Raw genomic sequence first — 12,957 nt, 5'->3', positions numbered from 1 at the left:
TTCCATCAAAATCATTATGGTGCAATTTGTTCAGCCATTTCCCACCTGAAGAACAACAATTCCTCAATTTCCAGTTTTTTATCAACAGGAAAAAAAGAGCTGCTATAAATAGTTTTTATATAAATAGTCCTTTTCCTTTTTCTTTGATCTCTTTGAGGCACAGCCCTGGAAGTGATATTGCTAGGTCAAAGGGTATATACCAGTTTCATTGGAAGTTGGATAAAGAGACAGTTTTTGCTTTGCTTAAATTCATATTACACAAATTTGTCTACTGGGGGGGGCAGGACCCTGTATCAGCCTGGGCAACAACTTGCCATAACCCACATTTTTAACTCTGTGTATATGTCTGTTTTAAGTGTGTCTCTTGTAAACAGTATATTTTTGGATTCTGGTTTCTAATCCATTCTGCTATCCACTTCTCTTTTATGGGTGAGCTTATTCCATTCACATTCACAGTTATGGATCCTAAATATATATTTCTTCTATTCCATTTTCTTCCGTTGATCCTTCTTTCTTTTTATCCTGTCCTTCCTCATAAGTCTGTTTTGCTTCTGACAATTACTTCTCTTAATCAACCTTCCTTTTATACCTTATCCCCTTTTCTTCCTATTTCCCTATTGAATCACATAGATTTTTATATCCAGCTGAATTGAACGTGTTTGTATGTGTGTGTGTGTGTGTGTGTGTGTGTGTTGCCCAGCCCACCACCCTATTTCCCCTTCCATGTAAAAATTCTTTCTTGCAGGTCCCTTTTTTATATGAAAAATCTCCCCCTTTTAATTTTATATTCATTATAAACTGGAAAATATTTAGTTTAAACAGGTATAAAAATGATTCATTGATATATTAGCTCATTCAGATAATTTTATAATTGTTTTATTCTAAAAATTACTGTCTTCTTGGAAATACCATCCACATTCAGAGAAGAAACTGTGGAGTTTAAATGAAGACCAAAGTTTATTATTTTCAGTTTTTAAAAGCTATCTTATGTATTTTGTCATCTCTCTCTCTCTCTCTCTCTCTCTCTCTCTCTCTCTCTCTCTTATGTTTTCTTTCTTACATTTGAATTTGATTCTTCTCTTACAACATGATCAATATGGATCTACGTTTAGCGTGGTTATAAATGTAGAGCCAATATTACATTTCCTTATTTCAGGGGGGAGGAGGGAGGGAAGGGATGGAGGGAGAAAAAATGTAAAACTCAAAATCTTGCAAAACAATGATTAGCAAAAACTACTATTGCATTGTAGTTGGAAAAACAAAAAATAAAATAAATTACTATCTTTTTGTATGTCTAAAAAAACTTCCCCTTTTATCTCTCCCCCCATGCTGTCAGTGCACCCCACTTTTTCACTTTCGGGAGAGATTATCCCAATATAATTGTCTCAGACTCATGTTCTCCACTTGTAACATAAAATTAATAAAATTAATATTATTTTTGGTATTTATGTTTATTATTAAAATTAGTATATAATAATAATAATAATGCTCTTAGGAGTTAAATCATCTTCCCATATAGAAATGCAGACAGTTTAAACATATTATCTCTTGTAATTTCTCTTTCATGTTTGCCTTTTTATGCTTCTTTTGAGCCTTGTGCTTGCATATCAGATTTTCTATTCAAGTTTGGTCTTTTCATCAGGAATCCTTAAAAGTTCTCTATTTCATTAAATAGCCATTTTTTTCCCCTCTGAACGATTGTATTCAGTTTTGCTGAGTAGGTTATTTTTGATAAAAGAAACTCTCTCCTTTTTCTTCCAGAATATAATATTCGGGGCAGCTAGGTGGTGCAGTGGATAGAGCACCAGTCCTGGAGTCAGGAGTACCTGAGTTCAAATCCGACCTCAGACACTTAATAATTACCAAGCTGTGTGGCCTTGGGCAAGCCAATTAACCCCATTGCCTTGCAAAAACTGAAAAAAAATGTCAGAATATAATTTTCTAAGCCCTCTGCTCCTTTAAGGCAAAAGTTGCTCAATATTATGTGATTTTAACTTTGGCTCATGTTTGAATTGTTCCTTTTTTGACTACTTGCAATATTTTCCCTGACAAGAATTTGGTTTTAATATTCTTGGGAATTTTCATTTTGGGATCTTTTTCAGGGATGATTGGTAGATTATTTTTATTTCTAGATTACCCAATGGACTTAAAATATCAGGATAGTTTTCCTTGATGATTTCTTGAAATATGTTGTCTAAGCCTTTTTTTTATGAAATGACTTTTCAGTAGTCCAATAATTAAATAATTTCTCCTTGATCTGTTTTCCAGGTAATTTGTTTTTCCAGTGGAATTAGTTCACATTTTTTCATTCTTTTGACTTTGTTTTATTGTTTTGTGATGTCTCATGGAGTCATATGCTTTGACTTATCCAAGTGTAATTATTAAGGAATTAGTTTCTTTGGTAAACTTTAAAATACCTCTTTTTTTTTCCATTTGACCATTAGGGAAGCTAGGTGACACAGTGTAAAGAGGTGTGGAGTCAGCAAGATCTAAATTCAAATCCAGTCTCAGACACTTGGAGTAAGACCCTGAACAAGTCACCCAACTCTTAATTTACCTCTTTAAAATGAACTAAAGAAGGAAAAGGCAAACCACTCTAGTATCTTTGCCAAGAAAACCCCAGATAAAGTGACAGAGAGTCAGATATAATGGAAATGACTGAACAGCAACAATTCTATTTGGTCAATTCTACTTTTTTTAGGAGTTCTATAGTAAATTTTTGTTTCTTTTACCATTAGCCAATTTTAAGTGTTATTTTCTTCACTATTTTGTGTAGCTTTTACCAAGAAATTAATTGTCTTCATAATTTTCTTGCATCACTTCCATTTGTTTTCCCAATTTTTCTCCTACCGCTCATCATTTTCTTTAATGCTTCCAGTAATTCTTTTTTGGGTTTGGGTCCAGTTAGCATTTTCCTTTGAGGCTTTGCTTGTAGCTCTTCATATTATTATCTTGTTGATATCTTGGTCTTCCCTGTCACCTTAATAGTTTTTATGGTCGAGTTTTTTTTAATTTTTGTGGGTTTTTTTTTTTACTATTTGCTCATTTTTCTAGCCTATTTCTTGACTTTGAACTTTTATGTTAAAAGTTGGGTTCTACTCAAACTTCAGCTTTTTCTGCTTTTTTCAGAGCTAGTTTGCAAGTTTTGTGTGCTTCTAACCTGTTGTAATCTAGGGAGAGATATGGTCACTGCTCTCCCAGTTTCTGTTCTGGAAGAACTTTTCTGTTCTTTACCCAGGAAGGGCCCCTGCTTCTCACTTAGCCACATAAGTGAGCACTCCTCTTGCTCTGGAACTGTCTCCTCTTGGGTCACCAACATTTCCTAGCTGTGTTACTTTGGGCAAGTCCCTTAACTCTATCTGAGGAACCCAGTTCCTTATCTGTAAAATGAGCTGGAAAAGAAAATGGCAAACCACTCCAGTATCTTTGCCAAGAAAACCCGAAATAGGGTCATGATGAGTCAGACATGATTGAAATGTCTAAACAACAACATAAACTGTAGTTTTATTTCTAAAGCAATCTCTTGAACTGTGAACTGTTCTTTAAACATTTGTTTAAACACCTGTTGCCCTTCCTCTTCTGCTCCAATCTTGTTTGTTTGTTTTTTGCAAGGCAAAGGGGGTTAAGTGGCTTGGCCAAGGCCACACAGCTAGGTAAATTGTTAAGAGTCTGAGGCCAGATTTGAACTCAGGTACTCCTAACTCCAGGGCCAGTGCTCTATCCACTTCGCCACCTAGCTGCCCCCTGCTCCAATCTTAAAGTGTGTGAAAGTGGTCACTTTGCAAGGTGTTGAATTATATTTAATTTTTTTTTCAGATAAAAATCCATATATAGTTTGGGGATAGGAGTCAGAGGCAAACAACCCAACTCCTAATTATTAATCATATCTGCTAACTTCTGCCAGATTTGCTTGTATGCTGTAGACTTTTTTACATCTGCTATATCTGTGCTTCTTATCTTCATCCTCCCCTCCACAACTCCCACCTTCAGTGTGCCTGCTCCCACCCTCTCCATTGGATAATAAGAGCAGCAAATTCTCCTTACCAACAATAGTTTCTTTCTTAGCTTAACACTGGGATAAGAAAGAAGCCATGCATAGACAATATCTTTTTCCCCCTCCTTTTCTTTCTCCTTCCCATCCCCTTTCCCTTACTTCCCAGGTGGATCAAATCCACTTTTAGTTGACCACCTTCCTCACTTCCTCCACTAGTCAAGGACCACCATGATGGGGAAAGCAAAATAGGATGAGGCTATGGCTATTTGGGGAGTGGTTTTATTTTGTTTGGGTCTTTTTTTTTCAGTTGGGCAATACTGTGTTCAGTGTATTCCAGTAAAACACTGACTCATTTTTAAACTATACCAACCAAGTAACTTGCTTTTTCAATGAGAGGGAGTGGGGGGGGGAAGAGAATTTTGAACTCAAGGTTTTGGAAGTAATTGTTGAAACTTGCTTTTCCATGTAGCTGGGGGAAAAATAAAAAAAAAAAATTAAATGTTGACCAAAAAAAATAAATAAAATATGGTGATTTCTTGTAGGGGTGGAGAGTATAATAAGCATTAATATTTAGTAATATACATTTTATGCAAATTTTCCCCCTTAGAACTGCTTTGAGTGCTTACTAAAAGTTTTAGCAAGTTGTCTCCTTTTGGGCTTTTTTTTAATGAAATTTTCTATTCTTTGATTCAAAAATGCTTTAGGATTATGTTATCTAGTCTCAAATAATTTTTAATCCTTTCTTCACATATAATTTCATAGTATTTGTTGTCTATGAAAGATAAAGACATATTTACATTTATTTACATGTGAGGTTGGAATGCCTTAGTACATGGTCAGTTTTTATAAAGGTGTGTATATAATTTGAGAAATAATTACCAGATATCTATTAAATCTAACTTTTCTAAAATTCTACTCAGCTTTCTTGCTTACTGTTTATTTATATTTACCTAGGTATGAGAGGGATTTATCAGTCTCCAACTATTAGTTTTACAATGTATCTCTCTCTGTAATTCAGTTAACTTTTAAGGTATTTAGATTTTATGCCATTTAGTGTATGTATATATATATAGATAGATATAGTAAATATTGATATTAATTCTGTGCTGTCTTAAATGTGTTTATGGGCAGCTAGGTCGCACAGTGGATAGAGCACTGGCCTTGGAGTCAGGAGGACAGAAATTCGAATCCAGCCTTAGACACTTGACTCTTATTAACTAAATGACTTTGGACAAGTCACTTTTAACCCTGATTACAGTCTTCCCGATTCATATCTGCCTCTGGAGGAGAAAATGAGGCTGGTGATTAGCATAACACCCCTCACACAAATTCAGTTCATATGCTTATCATGGCCTCACCTTCCTGATGTTATGATCTTCTTCAAAAATGAAGGACAAACATTAATGTGTATGTAATTAAAATGCAATTTTCTTTTGAATTTTTAAGCACAGTTTAGTTTCCTTGTTTAATCTGTTCTAATCCAGTCTATTGTTAATTGCTGCTTTATCTGAAATCATTACTGCTTTTTTTAATTTACCTGAAGAATAAGAGATTTTCTTCTAATCCCTTATTTTAACCCTGTTTAAATCTTGAGATTTTGAGTGGATTTCTTGTAAGCAATATTTTTCTTAGGTTTTTTTGCAAGGCAAACAGGGTTAAGTGGCTTGCCCAAGGCCACACAGCTAGGTAATTATTAAATGTCTGAGACTGGATTTGAACCCAGGTACTCCTGACTTCAGGGCCGGTGCTCTATCCACTATGCTACCTAGCCGCCCGGATTCTACTACCTTTTTCCATTTATGGGAGAGTTTATAACATCTGTGGTCACAGTTGTGACTATTAATTACATATTTCCATCTAGTCTATCATTTTATATTTTTCTTTTTCCTGGCTTCCTCTTTGAGAAAGAAGGAGCTGTTGAAGGAGTGTACACTGCAATAGTGATAGATTCTGCTTCTGTTTCATTGCTTCTTCTTTTCCCTAGGTACAAGTTCTTACCTCCTTTTATTCATTTCTTCATGGTCCAGTCTTTGAAGGAGTTTGTTTTGCTTATAATTAATATCTCCCTAAAACTTCTCTCCTTCCTAATCCCCTTTTTCTCTTATTGATCCCCTGTTAACATTTAATATATTTCTACACTAAATTATGTGTTCAACTTTCCTTTGACCAGTTCAGTTGAAAGTAGGTTTATGTTGCTACCTATTTCCCCTCACTCCTTCGTCCATGACTGTATAATCTTCTCACACAGCAAAATGTGATAGAATAAATTCTTCTTCCTTTTTTTCCTTAGTTCATTCATTCCTATTCTCTTCTCCCCCCCCCTTTTTTTTTAGGTTTTTGCAAGGCAAACAGGGTTAAGTGGCTTACCCAAGGCCACACAGCTAGGTACTTATTAAGTGTCTGAGACTGGATTTGAACCCAGGTACTTCTGACTCCAGGGCCGGTGCTTTATCCACTACACTACCTAGCCACCCCTCCCCTTTTTCTTAAGAAAATAAAAATGTAACAAAAGGTTCCAAGGGGATTCTTTATTTCCCCACTGTAGATGTAAAAAAAATTCATCATTGTTCAAATGTATTTCCCTTTCTCTGCTTCTCTTGACTCTTAGGTTTGTAATTCACAGTGCATTCTTGGTCTTTTACTTTAAAGTCTTTTATTTCATTAAAAATTCATCCCTCCTCCTCTCATAATTAAATTCAGCTTTTTTTAAGGGTATTTTTTATTATAATGTTTTTGTTTTTGCCATCTGCAATTCTCTTGATTATAATGGAAGCTGTCAAAGGTCTCCCACTATTAGTATATTTTTCCCTGTAATTCAATTAACTTTAAAATATTTAGATACTTTGTCTTCTCAGTACTTCAAACTCTTTTTTTTTCCCTGGATATTTTATAGTTTTTCCTTTTTTTCTTCAAAATTCTAGATTTTGGCTAAACATTCCTGAATATAAATTTTAGTGTTTCTTCAAGGAAATTACCATTGGATTCTTTCTGTTTTCACTTTGCCTTCTGTTTTTTTAGTAAGTCTGGGTAGTTTTTGTTTTTTATTTCTTGAAACATGGCATCTAGGTTTTTGGTTCTAGATTAGGTTTCAGGTAGTCTCCTAGATTCTCTCTCTTACATTTATCTTTTGATTTTGTTCCAGTATACATTGTATTTGAATTTACTAATCTCCAATTTAATTTTCAAGGTGTCTTACTTGAGAAGGTTTTGTACAACCTTGTAACTAAGTTGATTACATATTAGGTCCTATTTGGTATCATTAATGAATCTTCTGAAGTAGTCACATATTTTTAAATTCACACTATTCAGAACTATAATTACGTAAAATATGATAACATGTTCCACTCAATGGAAATAGGCAGGGTGAATTCAAATAAAGCAGCCACTTTAGGAGATTCATAGTGTGTTTTACCTAGACCTAGTTGTATTCTCTTTCCAATTTTTTCTGACATTCTCAATTTCCTTTCTAATAATCTCAATTTCTTTCTCCAAATTTCTCCTTTCATTAATGTGTCACATTTTTATTTCTGAATTCCAGTAGTTTTTGACTAATATACATTTTTCTTTGAGATTTTACTTTGATATGATATAGATTTATTTTCTTGTTTTCAGTATCTTGAGCATCACTGGTTCCATAATATTTATTTTCAGTATTTTCTTGAGTTTATTCATTTTACTAGTCTTTCTTCCCAAATTGGGATTTGTTGTTATAGTGAGTCTTTCTTTGTAGTTACATGCACTCTGCTCTTGATTGGGTCTGGTATCTGAGATCTTGGTTTTGTCTGGCAACTTTGTGTCTGGCTGCTCAGTGGTTATGCAGTACAGAGTCCGTTGTTATACTTAGATGGTTCAATGAAGCATGACAGATTAAGTATACCTAGCCACTGACTCTGAGTTGAGGCTGTCAAACTGAGTCCTGGAGTATGCCTGGGGCTCACCCTTCTGGCTCCAGAAGTGTGAAAGAAAGAGTTGGTACTGGAGGGCAGTACTCATGGGGTCAGAGGCAGTCTTTGCCCACTTGTATTTTTAGCAGTAATGGAAGATTAATATAACCATAGATCTAGATCCCAAAGGCTATTTAGACAAGCTGCCTCAATTTACATGGGAAAAAATGAAGATTAACTAACCCAAGTCACCTAGGGTATAGTATTCATCAGAGGTAGAATTTGAATTTTCTCTGACTCTAGAATCAGTGACTTTTACACTGTGCCAAATTGTCTTCTGTGTTATTTTCTAGAAGTTTTGGTTCTCAGAACAAAGTAATTAGGTTTAGGGGAAAATAGGTTTGTGGTAAGGATGGCCCCAGATTCATTTCTGGAGTGGGGCTGGGATAGCCATTCTTTCCAGTTGAATGGATAGTAGCACAATACACACTTTCCTATGCCTTCCATATATTCATCTACCATCATTCTATAAATTTGTTGTCAGAAAAACTAACTTAATAAATTAATAAAGACTTAGGTTTAGAAGGTTGTTCACCATGAGGTTATTGCTAAACTTTAGCCACAGAAACTTATCAAAATGATCTACTAAGTCTGGGAGGGATTGTGGGTAATATTGGTGAAAAAAGGATTATAGCAAGAATAGAAGTATTAAAGTGTTAAAATTCAATAGCAAAATTAATAATTGACACTTTTATCCAAGTACTTTGTCCTAATATAGCTGAGAAGAGCTGATGATGGGCAGTGGTCATTATATTAATCTTTCTCAGTTATCCTGCAGATGGCAGCAAGAATCATATGTTAGTATATGTAGTGCATAGAAAGGCATAGCATGTCTAATTAAATTCTTTTTCCTTTGTAACCAGATGGAGGTTTATTGTTCTGACTTCCATGCTGAGAGAGCAGCAAGAGAGAAGATTCATGAAGAAAAAGAACAACTGGCATTGCAGTTGGCTTTTTTGCTGAAAGAAAACAATGTTTTTGAAGATGGTAGCAGGTAAGATATAGTGAAAGGCAAACTTGAAATAGTGTGCAATACAGACTTGGAGCTTGATTCTCTATTCAGCAGAACCATCTTGTTTCCCTGTATTAGGAAACTGCTTATAAACTTTAAAAAGTATAAGAGTGTTTTTCTGGAGAGACAGAATAGTATAGTTGTATAAGTGCTAAATTTGGAGTACCTAGACCTGGGTTTGATTTTTTTCCTTAAGCACTTACTTTCTGATAATGGATAAACCCTTTAACCTTTCCTAGTCTCAGTGATATATTTCACTTGGTAGTGTATTTGCTATTTCTTAAAAAAAAAAAAAACAACCCAGTAACTTTATTAGATGGCTATGATTCATTTATCTTATATATTAATGAGAAAGGTTAAGGTTAAGTGACTCGCCAAGGATCACATAGCTATTAAGTGTCTGAGCCCACATTCAATTTCAGGTCTTTTTTACTTTAAGCAACATTCTCTCCATCTATCAGCTAAGTATGTTTCAGAGATAGGACTTGAAATAGATCTTTCTGGCAAGAGACTAGGTCTCTGTCCATTATTCCATGCTGCCTCTTTTTTAATTGATTTTTTTGATATTGTTATAATCTATTTGATTTTATTAGTTCTCTTTAAAACTTAATATTACTTCCCGTCTTTTAAAATGCTACAAAATCAGTATATGCTAATCTTTATTCTTAGCAGACAGTCTTTGATGGAACTCCAAAGCCGTCATGGGGCTAGATCAACAAATGAACAAGATCAACAACCCTACCTTGTTCAGAGAGGTAAACTATTAAACCCATTATTTTGTTTCCATAGTGCATAACATAATATCTTCTTGAGCCACATAAAGACAAAACCTTATCCATAACAAAATCTTTATATTTACAAAAATTTGCAAAATGCTTCCTTAAATATGTCTGAAAATATGACTTGCTATCATACGCTTGAGAATGATAGAGGTTTTTTTAAGCAATTTTTAAAAATCTAATTCTAAAAATAAGCAAACTTCACTAAATCTTACTCCTTGGCATGGGACATAGCCCAGGCTTCTCAAAGACCATGTCAGCAGAAATAAGCCCTGGCAGGTCCTATCAAGTTAGGCTCAGAGTATAGTCTTGTTAAGGAATTGTGTTTGTTAACTAGTTAAGATAAGCCACATCTTTTATTCTACCCTACCCCAAACATTTAATATTTGGTAAAATGAGGTCAAAATGAACTTCAGCAGCATCTTGAAGAGGATCATTGCTAGGATGTTGTCTACTATATAATGAACAATGTTTTAATTTTTGTCTTTTAAAATAACAGCAACTCATAGGTGATCGTCTAATATATGGAGGGGCTGCAGTCTCAGTGAACTCCAAAAATCATTAAGTTTCTGAATTTGGGGTTAAATTTATGGAAGAGAAAGGTATCATCCTTATTTTGTAGATTCCGTTAAACATTTGCCTTTCTTTAAAATTAAATTTTAAAATTAAAATTAAAAAATATATTTTAAAATTACATGTTAACTTTTAAACTTTTTATTTTGGTAATAATACCTGGACCAGGTTCAAGTCAATAACTCAAACATTTCATGTACTATGTCATAAGAGAGTAAACACTGCCTCTTAACTTTGTTGACATATTTTCCTTCAACAAAGGTTTAATGAAAAGCTATTAGAATAAAGAGACTTCTCTGGGGCAGATCTAGAATAAATCATACTATATGCTTCACACCCTATTGCTTCCACCAAGCATTTTTACAGCCTGCAGTATTAGAAGTATAGGTGATAAGGGAAGGGGAAAGAAGTTAATATCTGTAATTATCTAAGGTATTAGCCCTGTTAAAAAAATTCATGATTAATAACTCAAAAGATAAATGTACAAAACAAGGATTAAAACAAAAAATAAAACCATTATGTAATCTAGTAATAATTTTAACAAAAGAATCAAATATATCATAGAAAGAATTCTTGTTCAAGTACAAGTTGGACTAAATAGTCTCTGAAGTCCCTTGGAACTCTAAAACTCTGAATTGGACAAAGGATGCATTTGCTGTGTGTCCTCTTCCAAGTCCATCCAAAGCAATATCCCCTTTGACTCTGCTTCCCTTTATGGGTAGGGAACAGGAAGAAATAGTTAAGTTTGACATTTCAGATGTGTGGGTTTTTAAGGGTGAAAACTCCCTCCCCAGATAGAGACTTCTGTATCTGATAGTAGTGTGGTATGCCTGTGAAACTGAGAGATTAAATGTGGCCTCACAGCTAACATGTGCTCACCATGTGAACCCAAGCCTCTATAGCATTGAAGTCAGTCTTCTGCCACATACAAAATATAAAGTGTCAGTTTGTATGCTGTTCAATTCTACTAATCTCACTTCACATTATTTGTAGCTTTCCTGGTATTCATTTCTTTTAGAATGCCATATTTTTCCACTGTAATGTCATAATTTATTTAGCAATCTTATTATAATTACACTTCTAAGTTATTTCCATTTTCTAGTCAGAAAATTCAAACTCAAGTTTGAATTGAAAATCTAGAAGCTTTGTAAAATAATATAAGCTTTGTGACTTTCACTAATGTTAAGAGCAACTTTATGTACCAGACCAGAAAGGTTGCACTCCATGGTCTCTAGTATCCCATCAACTTTTAGAGTCTATGATTTTTCCTGTAATTTGTGTATCTAGTATAATAACTTTGGCTATGAATCAGTGAATGGATTAAAATCTTTATAAAAAGCACGTTGTTGGGGTGGCTAGGTGGCGCAGTGGATAGAGCACTGGCCTTGGAGTCAGGAGTACCTGAGTTCAAATCCGGCCTCAGACACTTAATTACCTAGCCGTGTGGCCTTGGGCAAGCCACTTAACCCCATTGCCTTGAAAAAAATCTAAAAAAAAAAAGCACATTATTATCATTGCTATTAGAAGTTTGATTACATTGTGACTAATAAACTCTAAACTTAGGATTATCAAGATGAGTATGTTTATCAAGATGAGTATGTTTAAAAAAACTTAGCTTACAACAGATAAATTATAGAATAAATGAACTTTCTGAACTTTGTTCCCAGGAGCTGATGATAGAAACTGGCAGCAGCAGCAGCAGCAACAACAACAACAACAACAACAGAGGAATATTCCAATCCATTCATGTCCCAAGTGTGGAGAGATTCTGCCAGATATAGATACATTGCAGATTCATGTTATGGACTGCATTATATAAATACTGGCGTTCAACCTCAAAACAAAACAAAAAAATACCCTTTCTGGTAAATATCGACTTCATCTTCTAAAAGCTTACATAACCTTTGCGTGTTTTTCCTCAAATATTTTGGCTCATTACATTTATTTTAAAAGAAAGAAAAACTTTTCTGTGTTAATGAGTCATTAATTGTCCATAAGGGACTACATTTAAATGAACCTTTTTTGTGTGTTCAGTTTATGCCAGCTTTGCACTATAATATCTGGATAAATTAATGTAATCAGTAAATAAACTTCACTGATCAATTTAAAGCACTGTAAGTAGGCAGAAAAGATGAAGTGGTTGCAGGTTTAATCAAGAAACAAACTTCCCATTTGAAGTATTTCCAACAAATTGTACAGTTCTTTTTATTTTTATCACCCATTTAAAATGAATCCTGTTGGATTTTTATTTTTTTTGCATAGTTTACTGTAGCTGGTGTTAGCATACTAGATTTTTTTTTCTATTTAGGCACCATGCGCTTTAACTTGACATAGGGCAAATGAAAAATTGTGGGCAAATGTGAAGTAGGCAAGTGATAGTTTTACTTGATTTTATAAAAATAGCTCATAGTGTAAAGAAGTTATCTTTGTTTTTTAGTTATTAAGCAGAAGTAGGTTGTACAGTAGATGTTTATTCACTTGTTGACAAGAGAACAGATGTTTATCATTTTCTTAAATGATCAAGTTACATCTTAAAGGGTCATAAAAACAAAATGATTGCAAAATAAAACCGCTTATAAATATTTTAGGTTTTTTCTTAATGTATATTGACTAATTTCTTAATATGCATTTTCTGTATTAAATTATATACCTATA

At 34.0% G+C, this 12,957-nt stretch overlaps 1 protein-coding gene across 4 annotated transcripts in view; it reads left to right on the top strand.

Moving 5' to 3' along the window:
• OPTN (optineurin) overlaps positions 1–12,957 on the top strand; it is a 58,629-nt gene extending 45,672 nt beyond the window's left edge. For 3 of the 4 annotated variants that reach the window (XM_074194109.1, XM_074194111.1, XM_074194112.1), the window contains 3 exons: positions 8,802–8,932; positions 9,620–9,705; positions 11,970–12,957. In XM_074194109.1, the coding sequence (XP_074050210.1) occupies positions 8,802–8,932; positions 9,620–9,705; positions 11,970–12,121 (369 nt within the window). In that variant the 3' untranslated portion in view covers positions 12,122–12,957. The remainder of the gene's footprint in view (positions 1–8,801; positions 8,933–9,619; positions 9,706–11,969) is intronic. The other variant, XM_074194110.1, reaches the window with a different exon arrangement.

The sequence above is a fragment of the Macrotis lagotis genome, chromosome 7, assembly GCF_037893015.1.
Source record: "Macrotis lagotis isolate mMagLag1 chromosome 7, bilby.v1.9.chrom.fasta, whole genome shotgun sequence".
In the NCBI taxonomy this organism is placed as follows: Eukaryota; Metazoa; Chordata; class Mammalia; order Peramelemorphia; family Peramelidae; genus Macrotis; species Macrotis lagotis.
Note: the sequence above shows the minus strand (reverse complement) of the source record. Positions and strands in the feature narration are given on the sequence as shown.